Below are 20989 nucleotides of genomic sequence, written 5' to 3' on the forward strand. Positions count from 1 at the left end.
AACTGGCTCTCATGAGGACCGCTACAAGAAAGGAAAACCCAGAGTTACCTCTGTTGCAAAGGATAAGTTCATTAGAGTTACCAGCCTAAGAAATTGCAGTCCAAATAAATGCTTCACAGAGTTCAAGTAACAGAAACATCTCAACATCAACTGTTAAGAGGAGATTGCATGAATCATTGAATAAGCAGGTGTGTCCAAACTTTTAACTGGTTCGGTAAGTCAAAACTGTAACTCAGCCACTCAGGACCATTCACTGTCTTCAGCACAGGAGGTTGGTGGCACCTTATTTGGGGAGAACGGGCTTGTGGTAGTGACTGGAGCGGAATCAATACATCAAACACATTGTTTCCAGGTGTTTGATGCCATTCCATTCTCTCCATTCTGGCCATTATTATTAGCCGTTCTCCCCTCAGCAACCTTCTGTGAACTCCAGTGTAGATTTGGCCTTGTGTTTTAGGTTATTGTCCTGCTGAAAGGTGATTTCATCTCCCAGTGACTGGTGGAAAGCAGACTGAACCAGGTTTTCCTCTAGGATTTTGGCTGTGCTTAGCTTCAATAGGTTACATTTTTATCCTGAAACACTCCCCAGTCCTTGACGATTACAAGCATACCGATAACATGATGCAGCCACCACTTGGTACTCAGTAATGTGTTGTGTTGGATTTGCCCCCAACATAACACTTTGTATTCAGGACAAAAAGTGAATTGCTTTGCCATATATTTTGCAGTATTACTTGTTGCAAACAGGATGCATGTTTTGGAATATTTTTAATCTATACAGGGTTCTTTCATTTCACTCTGTCAATTAGGTTAGTGTTGTGGGGTAACTGCAATGTTGTTGATCCATCCTCAGTTCTCCAATCACAGCCATTAAACTCTGTAACTGTTTCAAAGTCACCATTGGCCTCACGCTGAAATCCCTCTCCGGCAACTGAGTTATGAAGGACATTTGTATCTTTGTAGTGACTATTGTTATTTTTTTTACCCATCTACCTGCTCTTTGTGGTTGAATCTGTGTTTGAAATTCACTGCTCTACTGAGGGACCTAACCATTTTCTGTATGTGTGGTGTAGAGAGATGAGGTAGTCATTCAAAAATCATGTTAGTAAGAGTCTAATGACTCCCCCGTGCGTCAATCTAAGTAACATAATAAAACAATCCTCATCAAAATCTGTCAGTTTAAGCTAGAGATATGACCACCGTCTCAATCCAACGCATCTGCCTACGTCAGCCTTCAGCATCTGCGGTGGAAGGTCGGTGAGCTACAGCCGTGTTTGTCAGACCATGAGACATCCCAAAAATTGGTCTTCTCACAAAAACGTTTGTAGCGTGTCAATCACTCTATGGAAAGATGAGACTCTCATAAACAGGATGGTATTTTCCGTTTTGCTCACGACGCCCCACAAACTCCACAGGACTCGTCTGAAGTTGGTACTGCTGATGTGCCAACTTCTGTCGGTAGTGTCCGAACCGTTTGGGCTACAAACTAATATGACCCCGCTATGGAAAGGGGAGATTCTCTGTTTTACTCTATTACCTCCACAAGTGTCACGGCACTCATCTGAAGGTAACCGGTACCGGTTAAAACAATTAATGGAAGTATGGAGGTAGTTTTGTTCCCCCCTAAACAAGGGGGCTAAATATGTGTCCAAAAAACGAAAATATTTCCTTAGCTTTCTAATATCTACTAGATATTATTTTTTGACTGTCTGTTTTGACATTTATGAAAGTATGACAATATGTTTCTATGGGCTATAGTAGTAATGGCCAAATTCAACATTTAATACAATATTTTTTTGATACCTACAAGGGTCCTAAAATTCAAAATCAGGTAGCTAAATTATCCATGGTATGACCACCTAAAAACAATTCCATATGATTATGTGACTTTTTAAGCAAAATTTTACTCTTTAACTTATTTAGGCTTGACATAACAAAGGGGTTGAATACTTTTTATTTTTAATTCATTTGTAAAAAAAAAAAAAAAAAATGAAAAACATAATTCCACTTTGACATTATGGGGTATTGTGTGTAGGCCAGTGGAAAAAATGTCAAGGAGTGTGAATACTTTCTGAAAGCACTGTAAAAATCCATGAAAACAAAAATGTTCTTTTTGATCTTAATTTAAGGTTCATTTAAGGTTAGGCTCAGATGTGTGGTTAATGTTAAGATTAGTGTTAGGTTTAAAATCCGATACCTGCCAGTTATTATCGTGTCCACGGGTCTTGTTGTGCGTGCTGTGAAGACTAGCTCCTCTGTGTCAGAGCGCGCTCCCCTTCAAAAATCCTCACAACCGGTGTAAGAGGAACAGGCAGTGGGGAATGGTGAGGGCCTTCTATGTCTTCAGATAATCCCTAAGGATTTGATCAAATCATTGTTTTAGTTTTAAAATATAAATTTCATTTTCATTTCTATTTCCTCTTTTCAAAAATGTTTCAATGGTATTTTAATGTTTTTTTTTTTACCCCTTTTTTCGTGATATCCAATTGGTACTTACAGTCTTGTCCCATTGCTGCAACTCCCGTACGGACTCGGGAGAGGCAAAAGTTGTAACGGCTGTCTTCAGGAATGGACCAAGGCGCAGCGGGAATGTGGATACTCATATTTTAATTCACAAAAAGGAGTAAAGCATCCACCGGACAAAAACAATACACGACAGCAACAGTCTTGCAGGCACACAAAACGCAATGCAAGAACAACTACCCACAACCCCAAAGAAAAACACACACTCCTATATAGGACTCCCAATCAAAGGCAACTCAACACACCTGCCTTCAATTGGGAGTCCAATCACCCACACAACATTTAACAAACACAAACCCCCTGCCACATCCTGACCAAGACTAACACAATTACGCCCTCTGCTGGTCAGGACATGACAGTACCCCCCCCCCATCAAGGTGCAGACCCCGGAATGCACCTAAAAAAAGAAAACACAAAAAAATCCCCAATACCCCAACAAAACCAATAAACAATAACCCCTAAACAATAAGGGAGGGAAGGGAGGGTGGCTGCCGTCACCGACGGCACTGTGCTACACCCTCCCTCCCCAACCCACCTATCCTGGAGGTGGCTCAGGTGCAGGACGTGGACCTCGCTCCACCTTCGGCGTAGCTGCGCCGGGCAGACGGGCCACTCGGGCTGACCCTGGCAGACGGACCACTCTGGCTGGGCCGGAAGACAGGCGGGCCACTCGGGCTGGGCCGGAGGACAGGCGGGCCACTCGGGCTGGGCCGGAGGACAGGCGGGCCACTCGGGCTGGGCCGGAGGACAGGCGGGCCACTCGGGCTGGGCCGGAGGACAGGCGGGCCACTCGGGCTGGGCCGGAGGACAGGCGGGCCACTCGGGCTGGGCCGGAGGACAGGCGGGCCACTCTGGCAGATCCGGCACGGCGGGCCACTCTGGCAGATCCGGCACGGCGGGCCACTCTGGCAGATCCGGCTCAGGATTCACCAGGCTGGGGAGACATAAAGGAGGCCTGGCTCTGGGCGCAGGCCCTGGACTCACCAGTCTGGGAAGACCCGCTGGAGGCCTGGTTTGAGGAGGTGGCACAGGAGAGACCAGGGTGGAGAGACCCACTGGAGAACTGGTCCGTGGAGGAGGCACGGGCTTGACCAGGATAGGGAGACCCACTGGAGGACTGGTCCGTGGAGGAGACACGGGCTTGACCAGGATAGGGAGACCCGCTGGAGGCCTGGTTTGAGGAGGTGGCACAGGAGAGACCAGGGTGGAGAGACCCACTGGAGGACTGGTCCGTGGAGGAGGCACGGGCTTGACCAGGATAGGGATACCCACTGGAGGACTGGTCCGTGGAGGAGACACGGGCTTGACCAGGATAGGGAGACCCACTGGAGGACTGGTCCGTGGAGAAGGCACGGGCTTGACCAGGATGGGAAGACATGCAGGAGGCCTGGTTCTGGGCGTAGGCACAGGACGTGCAGGGCTGGGAAGACATGCAGGAGGCCTGTTTCTGGGCGCAGGCACAGTCTTTACCAGATAACCAGCACGCACCTCAGGATGAGTATGGAGAGCTGCCTCAGGTGACATCATTCCCACGACACGCTCATTAGGGCGAATGCCGTACTTTATGCACCACACTAGCAGCTCTCTCATCTCCCTCTCCTTTAATTTACCCATTAACTCTGTCACAGTCTCTGCCTCGTACCCCTCGCTCGCCTCCCATGTCAGCCCGACTGGCACTGGTTCCGACGTCGGCTCCGCCGCCTGTCCCGTGTGCCCCCCCCAAAAAAATTGTTGGGGCTGCCTCTCGCGCTCGTTGCGCTCTCTCTCCTCGTAATAGCGCCTCTCCGCTCTCGCCGCTTCAATCTCCCACTGCGGGAGGCGATAATCCCCAGCCTGAATCCATGGTCCCTCTCCGTCCAGGATCTGTTCCCAAGTCCATTGGTCCATCACGCTGTACTCCTGCTGCTCCTTCCTCCTCCGCCGCTTGGTCCTGGTTTGGTGGGTAATTCTATAACAACCGTGTTCAAAAAAGGACCAAGGCGTAGCGGGAATGTGGATACTCATATTTTAATTCACAAAAAGGAGTAAAGCATCCACCGGACAAAAACAATACACGACAGCAACAGTCTTGCAGGCACACAAAACGCAATGCAAGAACAACTACCCACAACCCCAAAGAAAAACACACACTCCTATATAGGACTCCCAATCAAAGGCAACTCAACACACCTGCCTTCAATTGGGAGTCCAATCACCCACACAACATTTAACAAACACAAACCCCCTGCCACATCCTGACCAAGACTAACACAATTACGCCCTCTGCTGGTCAGGACGTGACAAAAGTTGAGAGCAGTGCGTCTTCCGAAACACAACCCTGCCTAGCCGCACTGCTTCTTGACACACTTCTTGCTTAATCCGGAAGCCAGCCGCACCAATGTTTCGGAGGAAACGCCGTACAACTGACAACCGAGGAAGGCGTGCATGCGCCCGGCCCACCATAAGGAGTCGCTAGAGCGCGATGGGACATCCCGGCCGGCCAAACCCTCCCCTAACCCAGAAGACGCCACCTCATTGGTCTCCCGGTCACGGCCGGCTGAGACACAGCCTGGGATCGAACCCAAGTCTGTAGTGACACCTCAAGCACTGCAATGCCTTAGACCACTGCGCCACTCATGATGCCCCTTATATTATTATTTTCAACAATATTCTGATTTAATCTCATCAGTTTGTGATGGAAAGGAAAGAGATAAGACAACACATAAATCCAATCAGGATTTATTTTTGGTTGTCTCGGGGGAGACAAATCTAGCTACCTGATTCAGCCATTGGCTAGGCCCTCAGAAGCTAAATAGAAGGCATCTGCCATTCAACTGTATTAACGCCAGGGTTGGGGTCAATTCCATTTACATTACAGTCAAATTCCAATTCTCTTCAAAGCTTTCCAATTAGGATAATGTGGAATTGGAATTAGAATTTGGGTTACTTTATAAAATGACTTTAATTAAAATTAATTGAACCCAACCCTGATTATGCCAGAATTTTGGAGCGACAGTGGAATCAACCAATCACATTTTGACTTGTAATGGGTAGGACAATTTTTACAAAAACGTATGGAAACTTCTGCCTTCTCGAAGACCGACAGGTCATTGCGCAATAGTGAGCAGTGGTTTTCCCACGGTCTAGCTAACTACTTTGTTGTAGGTTAGTTAAAAGCATGTAGTGCAGCAGGTGTCATTGAAGAGGATGTTATTGCTAATTTGTTAGTTTTGCCCTTTTCAAGATTAACTTTCAACAAGAACTTAAGTTTCAAATTATCATTATAAAACAGGTTGTTTGGATCCTAGATGCTGATTGGTTAATAGCATGGAGTTATAGCACCACAATCCCCACATTCCACAGGTAATGCTTGTTAACATAGCCCATCTGTAAATAGCCCATCCAACTTCCTCATCCCCATACTGTATTAATTAATTTATTTATCTTGCTCCTTTGTACCCCTGTATTTCTACTTGCACATTCATCTTCTGCACATCAATCACTCTAGTGTCTAATTGGTATATTGTAATTACTTCGCCACCATGGCCTATTTATTGCCTTACCTCCCTTTTCTTACCTTATTTGCACACACTGTATATAGATTTTCTTCAACTGTATTATTGACTGTATGTTTTGTTTATTCCATGTGTAACTCTGTGTTGTTATATGTGTCGAACTGCTTTGCTTTACTCTTGGCCAGATCGCAGTTGTAAATGAGAACTTGTTCTCAACTTGCCTACCTGGTTAAATAAAGGTGAAAAAATAACAAATAAAAACTGTTCCATCAGATTTATCCACTGTCCCATAGCCCAGCTAGCGTCTAGACATGATTTCCCCATGCTACCAGGCTAACGTTTGTTTGCAGCTGTTGGGGTTTGTCTAATCCTTGTTGTCTTCCTCTATGACCTGTGCAACGATGTTGCAGTTAAAAACAAATATACACTTATGTTTGTGAAACATTGTTGCATTTAAACTTTAGATCACAGATTACTTTGTGTGCTGAATGTGAAGAAGATGTTGGCGTAATAGTTGTGCATTTTAACTGGGAAATGCTTAGCCTAATGGTTGTGTTTTTGTGTTCTTATGATTGGAATCTACCTGCTTATTATGTCAGAGTGAATGTGCTGCTTATTCTTTAACATCCTGCTGTGAGTGACTGCTGTCTTTCTATCGGCCCTCTGTGTTTTACAAAAAGTGTTCTCTCTTACATGGAGTGTGCTGGTATTACGGACACTGTCCTTTCAGCATCACACGTCTGTTACACTCACATCCTTTGATGTGTCACTGTTGCTTTTGGTGATAGTGGGATAGTGATGGCGTTAGGCTGTGCAAGCAGTGTGGTTGCTGTTGCTATGTCTGTGTGAGTGGCAGCATGAAGCGTGGCTTAGCCTCAGGTCTGTTAGATTCAGTTGGGTGCATTAAGTGATGCTATGTTATCTTTCTGTTTTGAGTTTGGTACAACGTGTTGGAAGATTTTTTTACCCACTGAAGGCCTAGGTCCAATAGCCATGGTTCGCCACTGGAAACAGGTGTCTCAGTTTCCTCTGTTACCATAGGGATAGGAGAATAGGTAAACACATGCTTCTAACTAATTGGAATGATGAACATCGGGGTGGACAGAGGCATGGAATATCCATCTCAAAAGACCCCCCTGAGCACAACCCCTAACCATCATTCTTGTCAGTAGAAACCCATTGGGCACACACAGGTTGAATCAATGCTGTTTCCACGTCGTTTCAATTTAATCACGTTGAATCAATGTAGAATAGACGTTGAATTGACATCTGTGCCCAGTGGGAGGGTTATTCAGTGTGACAGGGAAGTGTAAAATATGCTAAAACAATGACAACAACAAGACACTTTGAAGCCAAATCACTTAGCAGACTGACAAATGATCCAGCATTTTGATCTGTCAGATAGGAAGTTCTCCCTGAGCAGGTTGAGTGGCAGAGGCAGGTTACCTTGTGTTTCACTGGAGTCTCATTATCACTATCCATTCCATTCCATGTTTGCACGTGAAGTGTAAAATGGAGATAGCACAGGCAGACAGAGATTTCCGATCCACAGACAGTACAGATGTTTTAGAAGTATCTAGAGAGCACGGTTTGTGAAATAAATTTGGGAGCCACGCTCACACTTGCTGTGAGAGTACCTGTTGCTCACCAGAGGAAAAAAAGGCCTGAGTGAAAAAATTCAAAAGGCTGGAGTTTTGGAGAAGATTAGCCAGCTAATCCCTGTTGATCTGATTTATCTGCCATGTTACAATAACCCTCTCTTGTCCCTTACCCTTTCTCCCCTATCTCCTCTCTCTATCTCTCTCCATTTCTCATTAAATCTTTCTTAACCCACTTTGTCGGACTTCCTTATTTCTAATTCCTGTCTTTACTCACTTTCACTATTCTCTCTCTCCCCCTCTCCCGCCCTCTCACTCTCTCTTTCTCTCAGACATGCGTGCTCAGCGAGTGAGGTCATCCAATTAATTCTGAGTCTGCAAACTTAGATGCTGTTTGTTGTGGTTTTGTCCTTTTCTTGTCCACTGCTCCCCCTTCCTCTTTTACTCCTCTCCACTCCTCCAGACTTCCACACAGTACTGAGGGATATTCATTTCTTACAATAAGCACTTAGTGAAAGCACAAACGCCTAAAATCCCCCAAAGCCTAGCCAAGTATGACACTAAAGTAGCATTGTGATGAACAAAATAAGAGGAGTTCTGGGGAGGGACCAGGCTATTGAACAGAGTCGACACAGGGGTCACTGGTTGGATGACAGAGAGACAGAGAGATTAAAGTTAGAGAAAGGCAGAAGGGGAAAAGAGGGAATCATGTCCTCACAAGTCACAGGAATTTCTCCATTCCACCTCACCAAGAGGAATTCTACAGGAGCACTTCTACAGGATTGGCAGATCTCAGATTAAGCTTTTGGTTTTGAACTGTAACACAGGGGAAAATCCAGGTAGAGAGAAACATCTGTTGAGACAGACTGACAGACAGGGAGCGAAAGCATGTAGCTAATACTTTCCAGCGTGTCGACTGCAAGCCTGTTTGATCACCTGACGAGGGGCCGACCCAGGCTCTCTCACGTGTCACTCAGGTGTCCATCAACCCTGCCGCTGATGGATCTCACCTCAGGATGTCATCTCTGGGCGTGGTTATGTTTGGTTAAACAGGTAGCACCTGGGCTAGTGAACATCTGTCACAGAGAGAATGGAGAGAGAGTGTGTGTGTTGGAGAGAATGTGTTTGTATAGAGAGAAAGTGTGAACTCCTAATTCACAGGATTAGCAGTAGGTAGCGTTGCAGTGTGGTTTACTCATACCCTGTGCTGGTTACAGAGAACCATGATGTCATGATGGTTTGGGGTTGGTGTATTGATTATGTGGGATGAGGATATTGGGCCATGGTTTCACTGGTTTGTTGAATTTGTGGAGAGTTGTATGTGGGTTAGAGGGGATACTGTAGTGAGTGAGTGTGTTGTGGGGGAAAAGGGGTTGGTAGGCTGTAGAAATCGGACCTGCAGAGAAGCGCAGGTGCATGACCCAGAGGGTTTCTAAGATTTTTGGAAGAGGCTATGACATGACCTTAGGGCTTACTGTTTGCTCTGTTACACACACACACACACACACACACACACACACACACACACACACACACACACACACACACACACACACACACACACACACACACACACACACACACACACACACTTTCCTAAAAACCAGGGACACACACACTTTCACACATTTCCCCTTACACAACACTAAAACTATCCTCATTCCTTACATAGTCAAACTATCATAACTATCACACACAACACACATGCACAGTATCTTAGGGTTTTCTTGGGGGAAAAAAACAACAAAAGCCAAATTAGTATGACACTATAAAGCAACGTAAATATAATTACCACAGTTACACTGCAACCTCTTTAACTTCAGCCAGACTGTCTAAATTATGATATTAGCCTTAAAGTCAACTTTCTTCCTTCATAAATGGTTTATTATTAGATACACACACACACACACACACACGTATCTCCAGTTATTGTGTTAGGCTCTGTGTTCCTGGGCTAGGCGCCAGAGTGGTTGCATCATACAGTAAGCAGACATAGTGATGAGAAGTGCTTTCAGCAAACAGTAAAAATATAGAGGAAGGCAGAGAAAACAGATCAGTCCAATAAAGAGTTGGGAGAGCCTGCTTACTGCAGTATGATTGACAGGAGTTACTAGTTGCTTCCACAGACTGTTTTGGGATCACGAAACCCTGAATTCCACCTGGAAATGATGAGCGAGGAGGATTGTAACTGGACTGACACCTGGAAACTACTGTAGGAGACTCCTACAGACAGTTAGTGAACGTGATAGAGGAAGCCACCCTGTAGACTGTTGGAGAGGTTGCACACTGATCATGAGCATCAGATGGGGATTTTCTTTAGACAGTTCAGGACTTCATCATGTTTCATATTCACCTAGCAGATACTTAAATACTGTAACCATGACTCCTGTGCATCCCTTTGACTATGTGTAATAATTGTCTTTTGGCATTACAGGACATAAGAATCCGCTGACGTTGTGTTATCCGAGCAAACGATAAGCTCCTTACTGGCATTGTTTGTGATTGTGATGAATTCAGTTATGTGTTCTTCTTTGTGAGCATCACAACTGGAGTGTTATCGATGTTAAATCATTATCAACTGCTGGAGATTTATCAACTGCACACTCACACACTCCGTTCACACGAGTTAGATTGGGAGTTTTATATTCATGTTTTAATACTCCACTAAATACTTTATTGCATTTACTAGGTCTGATGTTGGACTAGGAGCGTGTTATGCTGTCATCTCAATAACACATGCATTTTCAACACTATCGAAAGAAAGAATACATGAAGAGATCCTAAATGTTTTCTTTCCATATGTATTTTGTTTTTTTAAATTGTATTATACTGGTATTTGCTTTGCTTTGTTTGGAATAAATGCAGACAAAAAGAAGACAGAAAAATAACCCTCACTCTCACCGTTCCTCATCTTGTTTTCATTTCATTGATCGGCCCCTTCTCCTCCTTCTTTTGAATATTTACCGACATTTAGTATTCTATAATGCTTTCATTTACTGAAGATTTTATGTTTTTGTGATGTGTGTGTGTGTGTGTGTGTGTGTGTGTGTGTGTGTGGTGTGGTGTGTGTTAGCCGACAAGCCCCTGCGGCCGCGGAACGTGCAGCTGACGTTGGTGGACAAGGGCCTGAGGGTAAGCTGGGAACCCCCCAACGAGCTGGACGGTCGGCCGGTGGACCGCTACAACATTGGCTACGGCAAGTCCATGAGGACACTCCGCTTCATCAAGGTGGACAAGGACAGACGGTCCGAGGTACTGGAGGATGTAGGTAAGAGATGGAGAAAGTAAGACAGAGAGAGAGTGGGAAGGGAGAGAGTGGGAGAGATAAAGAGAGAGAAAGAGAGCGATAAGAAAGTTAAGGTGTGAGGGTGACAGAGAGAGAGAAAATCAGCTGTTTGAAACCAAATGGCGACATCTCTTGGTCTGCTCTCTGCAGGAGCTCTTTCTGTCTCAGAGAGAGAGAGAGAGAGAGAGAGAGAGAGAGAGAGAGAGAGAGAGAGAGAGAGAGAGAGAGAGAGAGAGAGAGAGAGAGAGAGAGAGAGAGAGAGAGAGAGAGAGAGAGAGAGAGAGAGAGAGAGAGAGAGAGAGAGAGAGAGAGAGAGAGAGAGAGAGAGAGAGATAAAATCAGCTGATTGAAACCAAATGGGGACATCTCTTAGTCTGCTCTCTGCAGGAGCTCTTTCTGTCTCTCAGGTACAGACAGAGTGGAGCACAGAGAGAGAGAGATGACGAAAGATATGAAGAGAGAGAGAAAGAGACATCTAAAATGTCTCTCTCTGGGGCTGAGTTCACAAACCTGTTCTACTAACACACTGAAGCCTCAGGATCAGAACATCCAATCAATCAGATAACACAGTCAAAACAAAACTACATTGCTTATTGGGAAACACAAGCACAAGCACAAAGCAAAATGCAATGCTATCTGGCCCTAAATCGACAGTACACCATGGCAAACTATTTGACCATGGTTACTGATCAAAACCTTAGAAAAACCTTGTCAAAGTACAGGCTCAGTGAGCACAGCCTTGCCATTGAGAAGGGTAGACACAGGAAAACCTGGCTCCCTGTAGAGGAAAGGCTGTGCAACCACTGCACAACAGCAGAACCTGAGACAGAGCTGCATTTCCTGACAAAATGTACAAAATATAAAACAATTAGAGAGTGTCAGTTCTCCAAATTTGAAACCCTTATTCAAGGTTTCAAAGACCTCTCTGATGAGGATAGGCTACCCGTCCTGTTGGGGGAGGACGCAGAGAGCTGTGGGTTGGCAGCGCACTACATTGCTGCCTGCCATAAGATGAGGGGCAGTGAACATGTCCTCTACTGTATGCTTATTGTTATTGTTCAATGTATGGTTATTTTGACCCTTGGTTATTGTTGTTACTGTTGTCCTGTTGACAATTTTGATTCTTATTATTTTCATATTGTAAATATCCAAAGTAATCTTTGGCAATATGTACATTGTTACATCATGCCAATTGAATTGAATTGAGAGAGAGAGAGAGAGCCTAAACTACGGAGTGTGTTTCAGAGCCCGGAGTTCTGCACTTTCTCAAGATGAGTGCCGAGAACAAGGAGGGGATAAGCAAACCTGTGTACAGAGCAGAGACGCCAGGAGGTGAGGTGTGTGTGCGTGCGTGTATGCGTGCGAGCAGTATGTGTTCCACTGTAAACCAGAAGGTGGGATATGCATTTCAACACATGTTGTTAAACGTGTACTTTGGGCTAACAGTGTTTTTACAGTCACAACAAACCCCAACTGAAACATAAGCACTGAGAGGCAACATCAGCATAGTTATTTTTGATTTTTACTGGGCATTATTTTTAGGGCTTTACGGGTTTCTCTGGTTATTCTTAATCTCACCTTATAAAACCCAATTCAAGACATTACGTTTTTATACACACAGGCAGCAGCAGTTGCTGCAGTATAAAACCTACCAAGCCTGCTTTAGTCATTATTCCATTTTCCTCTGAGCTTGGAGCTTGGCATCACAGGGCTGTACTTCATCAGCAGCCAACCCTAGTTTTCCACTTCCAAACTCAGACTCGGTCCAATAACCTAAACCCCTGTGTTGTGGTCAATCACTGACTCTCGTTCTGTCTGTCTGTCTGTCTGTGTGTGTGTGTGTGTGTGTGTGTGTGTGTGTGTGTGTGTGTGTGTGTGTGTGTGTGTGTGTGTGTGTGTGTGTGTGTGTGTGTGTGTGTGTGTGTGTGTGTGTGTGTGTGTGTGTGTGTGTGGAGGGACCGGGAGGTGTGTGTGCTTAAACTTGTGAGTGTGTGCTTCAGTGTGGGCGTGTGTTTGTGTCTATGTACCCCATCTGTCAAAGTTGTTGCTCACTGCATGTACACTACCGTTCAAAAGTTTGGGGTCACTTAGAAATGTCCTTGTTTTTGTAAGAAAAGCACATTTTTCTGTCCATTAAAAGAACATCAAATTGATCAGAAATACAGTGTAGACATTGTTAATGTTGTAAATGACTATTGTAGCTGGAAACAGCTACAGCTACAGCTGACAACTGTTGTCCTGATTAAAGAAGCAATAAAACTGGCCTTCTTTAGACTAGTTGAGTATCAGAATAGAAAGAGGAGTTGCAAAGAAAAAGCAATATCTCAGACTGGCCAAATAAAAACTGGCCAATACAGACTGGCCAATAAAAAGAAAAGATTAAGATGGGCAAAAGAACACAGACACTGGACGGGGGAACTCTGTTTCTCAAACTAGACACTTTAATGTACTTGTTCTCTTGCTCAGTTGTGCACCCACTCCCACTCCTCTTAATATTCTGGTTAGAGCCAGTTTGCTCTGTTCCGTGAAGGGAGTAGTACACAGCGTTGTACGAGATCTTCAGTTTCTTGGGAATTTCTCGCATGGAATAGCCTTAACCTCTCTAGGGAAGGTGGGATGAAATCGTCCCACCTACATAACAGCCAGTGGAATCCTGTGGCGCGATTTTCAAATACCTTAGAAATGCTATTACTTCAATTTCTCAAACATATGACTATTTTACACCATTTTAAAGACAAGACTCTCGTTAATCTAACCACACTATCCGATTTCAAAAAGGCTTTACAACGAAAGCAAAACATTAGATTATGTCAGGAGAGTACCCAGCCAGAAATAATCAGACACACATTTTTCAAGCTAGCATATAATGTCACATAAACCCAAACCACAGCTAAATGCAGCACTAACCTTTGATGATCTTCATCAGATGACACGCCTAGGACATTATGTTATACAATACATGCATGTTTTGTTCAATCAAGTTCATATTTATATCAAAAACCAGCTTTTTACATTAGCATGTGACGTTCAGAACTAGCATACCCCCCGCAAACTTCCGGTGAATTTACTAAATTACTCACGATAAACGTTCACAAAAAACATAACAATTATTTTAAGAATTATAGATACAGAACTCCTCTATGCACCCGCTATGTCCGATTTTAAAATAGCTTTTCGGTGAAAGCACATTTTGCAATATTCTAAGTAGATAGCCCGGCATCACAGGGCTAGCTATTTAGACACCCAGCAAGTTTAGCACTCACCAAAGTCAGATTTACTATAAGAAAAATGTTATTACCTTTGCTGTTCTTCGTCAGAATGCACTCCCAGGACTTCTACCTCAATAACAAATGTTGGTTTGGTTCAAAATAATCCATAGTTATGTTCAAATATCCTCTGTTTTGTTCGTTCGTTCAAGACACTATCCGAAGTTTAAAGAAGGGTGACGCGCCCGACGCGTTTCGTGACAAAACATTTCTAAATATTCCATTACCGTACTTCGAAGCATGTCAACCGCTGTTTAAAATCAATTTTTATGCCATTTTTCTCGTAAAAAAGCGATAATATTCCGACCGGGAATCTGTGTTTTAGTACAAAGAGAGAGAAAATAAAAACATGGGGTCGCCTCGTGCACGCGCCTCAGTCTCATTGTCCTCTGATAGACCACTTACCAAAGGCGCTAATGTTTTTCAGCCAGGGGCTGCCTCGACATCATTCAGCTTTTTCCCGGGTTCTGAGAGCCTATGGGAGCCGTAGGAATCTTCTCAGTTTTTTGCCTGCCATATGAGTTCTGTTATACTCACAGACACCATTCAAACAGTTTTAGAAACTTTAGGGTTTTTTCTATCCAAAGCCAATAATTGTATGCATATTCTAGTTTCTGGGCAGTAGTAATAACCAGATTAAATCGGGTACGTTTTTTATCCGGCCGTGTAAATACTGCCCCCTATCCCTAACAGTAATTTCTCAGAACAAGAATAGACTGACGAGTTTCAGAAGAAAGTACTCTGTTTCTGACCATTTAGAGCCTGTAATCGAACCCACAAATGCTGATGCTCCAGATACTCAACTAGTCTAGAGAAGGCCAGTTTTTTTGCTTCTTTAATCAGAAAAACAATTTTCAGCTGTGCTAAGATAATTGCAAAAGGGTTTTCTAATGATCAATTATCCTTTTAAAATGATAAACTTGTATTAGCTAAAACAACGTGCCATTGGAACACAGGAGTGATGTTTCCTGATAATGTGCCTCAATACGCCTATGTAGATATTCCATTAAAAATCAGCCGTTTCCAGCTACAATAGTCATTTACAACAATGTCTACACTGTATTTATGATCAATTTGATGTTATTTTAATGGACAAAAAATAAGTGCTTTTCTTTCAAAACAAGGTCATTTCTAAGTGACCCCAAACATTTGAACGGTAGTGTATGTCTGGATGTGTGTGTATGTGTGTGTGTGTGTGTGTGTGTGTGTGTGTGTGTGTGTGTGTGTGTGTGTGTGTGTGTGTGTGTGTGTGTGTGTGTGTGTGTGTGTGTGTGTGTGTGTGTGTGTGTGTGTGTGTGTGTCGTGTTGTGGTCCCAGCGGTCTATCCAACACCATTCACCATAAATCAGTGCAAACGCTTGTGTGTGTGCACGCGTGTGTGAGACGATGTGCTCCTTGGAAATCGATCTGTTCCCACAGCATGCCAGCAGCATTAGTCATCGTAAATAACACCACATTGCTTCTGCATCATTAATGTGTCTGGCCAGACTTAGCGCTCTATTATAGCAACATGTCCATAATATCACTTACGGAGGGAGAGGAAGAGAGACAGAGAGGGAGAGTTAGAGAGCGAGACAGGAGTGAGAGAGAGAGAGAGAGAGAGCGAGAGAGAGAGAGACAGAAGGAGGGAGATAGAGATGGGGAGAAACAGAGAGAGAGCGAGAGAGTGTGACAACTTGACTGAAATGTCTGTAACAATAGCATCGTACTTTCCAGTACTAATAGAAAGCATGTCTTTTCACATCTTTGTACTCTCTGATGAAGGCCATGTAGCCGAAACGCATCAGAGTTTTTCAACTTTGTTTCCATTGAACATGCCATAGAAATAAAGGCATTTCAATTAACAATATGAAGAGTGTCTTGGTCCTTCTTTCTTTTTGCTCACCTGTATTTGTTTGACCAGTGTGAAGTCTACAGTACTTGTATGGATGTTTACTTGTTATAAGTTGACCCTATGGTTTACCTGTGTATGTTTACCTGTTCGCCAGGTGGTGAATGGGTCAAACTGGATGGCTTCGCAGTGGTGGACGGGACAGCTGTTAACGCATCCTCTCCAGGTAACACCAAAATGGATATTGTTCCTTCGCATTTTAGTCTTAGAAGTTAAACAATCCTAAGAAGTTCCGTTACAAAGGCAAATGTAAAATTGCAGCTATCATCGCAGAGTTAAAAATATATCCCTTCTCTGTGATGATTATTCCTAATGTTATGACTCTGGTAGAGAGAAACAGCCCAGTGGGTCTATCTAACCGAACCAATGGTATGTCTGCCCTGGCCTGGCCCGTAGCACATTGGATCCCCAGGCTTCAGGAAACACAGAGGCTGATATCTGGCGATCAGAGGATTGTTGAGTCGATGATCCAGACATCTGCAGGCTGTAGCCCAAGCCAAATTATGCGCAGGACCACTTTCGAGAGAGAGAGAGAGAGAGAGAGAGAGAGAGAGAGAGAGAGAGAGAGAGAGACACAGAGAGAGAGAGAGAGAGAGAGAGAGAGAGAGAGAGAGAGAGAGAGAGAGAGAGAGAGAGAGAGAGAGAGAGAGAGAGAGAGAGAGAGAGAGAGAGAGAGAGAGACAGACAGACAGACAGACAGACAGACAGACAGACAGACAGACAGACAGACAGACAGACAGACAGACAGACAGACAGACAGACAGACAGACAGACAGACAGACAGACAGACAGACAGACAGACAGACAGACAGACAGACAGACAGACAGACAGACAGACAGACAGACAGACAGACAGACAGACAGACAGACCAGACCAGACCAGACCAGACCAGACCAGACCAGACCAGACCAGACCAGACCAGACCAGACCAGACGAAACAAAAAAATCATCTGGTTGAAACCAAATTGGGACATCTCTTAGTCTGCTCTCTGCAGGAGCTCTTTCTCTCTATGAGGTACAGACAGACAGAGTGGTGCAGAGAGAGATATAACAATAGACAAGATAGGATTACTCATGTTTCAATGCACCAACAGTGAAGAGGAGACTCCAGGATGCTGGCCTTCTAGGCAGAGTTGCAAAGAAAAATGGTGGCTAATTTGAAGAATCTCACATTTTTAACACTTTTTTGGTTACTACATGATTTCCATATGTGTTATTTCATAGTTTTGATGTCTTCACTATTATTTTACAATGTAGAAAATAGTAAAAATAAAGAAAAACCCTTGAATGAGTAGGTGTCTCGAAACTTTTGACTGGTACTGTACACAAATAACTATCAATAGAAAACAGGTCAAATTAAACGAAGTGCAGCTAGTTTGCTGTCTTTCCAGCTTCAGTTTGAAATGATTGTGTTATCTGTGTTGTTGGCTAGCTACTCTGAACAAGAGAGCACATTTTCTACGCCAGGCGAAATTGCGCATCATTAGCTTATTGTTATGGATGTGTCCAAATAAATGTCACTAAAAAACAAACGCAAATGCAGCTACTTTGCTGTTATTCTGGCTGCACTGTTTGACCTGACTGTAAGTTATCCGTAGTAGGCTAGCTAGCAGGCAAGGGATAAGAATGTGGCAATGGAACATTTAGAATGAACGACTGGTTCGCGTCCATAGATACAGAACAAAAAGACTGAATGCGTGGGTCGCGTCTCTGGCAACCGAACCGATCAGCCAGCTGGGTAGCAACCTTAGATTTGTGTTGGGACTATATCTTGTGGGTGGATGAAATAGTATGAATAAATTAATCAAATAAAGTTAACAAAAATATGTTAATCATTATTTGAATATGTTGATAACCCGCTGTATAAAAGTGATAATGCCCTCGAAGCCGGTGTTTGAAGGATATATTGGTACGGATTCTGGCCCTCGACTTCTTTTTGGGCCTAACAACAACGGTGCCAATATATCCTCCAAACCCCGGGATGGGCAATGACGGGCACGCAGGAGATTATCCAGGCGGATGGCAATGGCGATGAACTGGTCCAGCATGAGGTCATCATTGCGACCAGCTTGGTCTGGATGTCTGCCTGTAGCCCGCTGCGGGAAACCGTCAACAGGGCCTGGTCGTTCCAGCCAGTGGACGCAGCCACCGTCCGTAAATCCAGAGCGTACTCAGACGCTATCCTGGACCCCTGACGTAGACGGAGGAGACGCTCACCTCCCTCTTGGCCCTCTGTAGTGTGGTCGAAAACGGCACGGAAGAGTTGAGTGAAGTGACGAAAACTGGGACGAAACCCAAAGTGCTAAATAATAAAGTACTCAGGACCGACAAAGACAAATGCCAGAGGGAGTTTTATACAGTGATAGAGGGGGGATTGGAACCAGGTGTGCATAATGATGACGAAAAAAGTCCGGAGTTGATGAGTGAAGGGTGTTTGCCAGCAGCAGGTTCGGTAGCAGCTAGAAGGCCGGCGATGCCGAACTCCTGAGCTGGACAGGAGGCGGAGCCAAAGTGAAGGCTGGTGTGACAGTTGGTTAACTGGCGGATGAGCAAGAAACAGATGGGAACACAAAGCGCCCTACTGAAATGGCCACTATACCATTCTTAATTGGAAATAAAACGTTTGAATGTAAAGAAGTGCATTTTTTATTTTGTAGTGAGGATGAATGCAACTCAAAGAGCTAGAATTGACACAATTGTTCAATTTGGGAGGAACTTGTTCTAATTGAGTTGAAACATGATTACCTGAATACATCTTGTCAATTTCTAATGATTATTTCTCAATTACAGTGAGGGAAAAAAGTATTTGATCCACTGCTGATTTTGTACGTTTGCCCACTGACAAAGAAATGATCAGTCTATAATTTTAATGGTAGGTTTATTTGAACAGTGAGAGACAGAATAACAACAAAAAAATCCAGAAAAACACATGTCAAAAATGTTATAAATTGATTTGCATTTTAATGAGGGAAATAAGTATTTGACCCCTCTGCAAAACATGAATTAGTACTTGGTGGCAAAACCCTTGTTGGCAATCACAGACATTTCTTGTAGTTGGCCACCAGGTTTGCACACATCTTAGGAGGAATTTTGTCCCACTCCTCTTTGCAGATCTTCTCCAAGTCATTAAGGTTTCGAGGCTGACGTTTGGCAACTCAAACCTTCAGCTCCCTCCACAGATTTTCTATGGGATTAAGGTCTGGAGACTGGCTAGGCCACTACAGGACCTTAATGTGCTTCTTCTTGAGCCACTCCTTTGTTGCCTTGGCCGTGTGTTTTGGGTCATTGTCATGCTGGAATACCCATCCACGACCCATTTTCAATGCCCTGGCTGAGGGAAGGAGGTTCTCACCCAAGATTTGATGGTACATGGCCCCGTCCATTGTCCCTTTGATGCGGTGAAGTTGTACTGTCCCCTTAGCAGAAAAACACCCCCAAAGCATAATGTTTCCACCTCCATGTTTGACGATGGGGATGTGTTCTTGGGGTCATAGGCAGCATTCCTCCTCCTCCTCCAAACACGGCGAGTTGAGTTGATGCCAAAGAGCTCCATTTTGGTCTCATCTGACCACAACACTTTCACCCAGTTGTCCTCTGAATCATTCAGATGTTCATTGGCAAACTTCAGACGGGCATGTATATGTACTTTCTTGAGCAGGGGGACCTTGCGGGTGCTGCAGGATTTCAGTCCTTCACGGCGTAGTGTGTTACCAATTGTTTTCTTTGTGACTATGGTCCCAGCTGCCTTGAGATCATTGACAAGATCCTCCCGTGTAATTCTGGGCTGATTCCTCACCATTCTCATGATCATTGCAACTCCACGAGGTGAGATCTTGCATGGAGCCCCAGGCCAAGGTAGATTGACAGTTCTTTGTGTTTCTTCCATTTGCGAATAATCGCACCAACTGTTGTCACCTTCTCACCAAGCTGCTTGGCGATGGTCTTGTAGCCCATTCCAGCCTTGTGTAGGTCTACAATCTTGTCCCTGACATCCTTGGAGAGCTCTTTGGTCTTGGCCATGGTGGAGATTTTGGAATCTGATTGCTTGATTGCTTCTGTGGACAGGTGGTTTTTATACAGATAACAAGCTGAGATTAGGAGCACTCCCTTTAAGAGTGTGCTCCTAATCTCAGCTCGTTCTCTGTATAAAAGACACCTGGGAGCCAGAAATCTTTCTGATTGAGAGGGGGTCAAATAATTATTTCCCTCATTAAAATGCAAATCAATTTATAACATTTTTGACATGTGTTTCTCTGGATTTGTTTGTTGTTATTCTGTCTCTCACTGTTCAAATAAACCTACCATTAAAATGATAGACTGATCATTTCTTTGTCAGTGGGCAAACGTACAAAATCAGCAGGGGATCAAATACTTTTTTCCCTCACTGTAAGTAGTGTTTCAATAACACAATTTAATTAAGTAGATCTGAATTAATAATGTCATGTAAAAATAATGTTTTCATTAGCTGTTAGCCAAAAATGGAATTAATCAGATCCAAAGATCTTTTTTGTGTGTAGTAAACTTGCATTGTGCCAGACAGAGCTCCACTTAGCTGTGCTGCCAGGGCCAAGGAGGAAAAGTGAGTGGAAAGGTGAATAGAGCAGGGAGGGCTAGGAGAGAAAGGAGAGAGAAAAAGAGAGAGAATGAGAGAGATCTCTCCATGTCAGCAAACCCTCTGACATATAGACTTTGTCGTGTCAGGACCTCTTGTCCTATCCTCCTTTAATCCCAACTCCTATTACCTCTCATTTTATTCACTTCTCCTCTTCTCATCTCTCCCTCACTGATCCAGCAGGTAATAATTCATGCAAGTCCACTGACTAACCCTGTCTGACCCTATCTTATGCCCACATCTACTCTGTCTGACTTGTCAGGACTGTATTAACCACTGCTGCATAGGAATACATTTACTGTGAGGGAACGAAGACAG

At 44.1% G+C, this 20989-nt stretch overlaps 1 protein-coding gene across 1 annotated transcript in view; it reads left to right on the top strand.

Annotated features, from left to right (window-relative positions):
* Nucleotides 1–20989, top strand: part of LOC106571774 (fibronectin type III domain-containing protein 1) — an 80513-nt gene that overhangs the window by 2048 nt on the left and 57476 nt on the right. The window contains exons 2-4 of the mRNA XM_045696077.1: nucleotides 10689–10883; nucleotides 12147–12233; nucleotides 16156–16224. Of these exons, the coding sequence (XP_045552033.1) occupies nucleotides 10689–10883; nucleotides 12147–12233; nucleotides 16156–16224 (351 nt within the window). The remainder of the gene's footprint in view (nucleotides 1–10688; nucleotides 10884–12146; nucleotides 12234–16155; nucleotides 16225–20989) is intronic.

The sequence above is a fragment of the Salmo salar genome, chromosome ssa15 (assembly GCF_905237065.1).
Source record: "Salmo salar chromosome ssa15, Ssal_v3.1, whole genome shotgun sequence".
In the NCBI taxonomy this organism is placed as follows: Eukaryota; Metazoa; Chordata; class Actinopteri; order Salmoniformes; family Salmonidae; genus Salmo; species Salmo salar.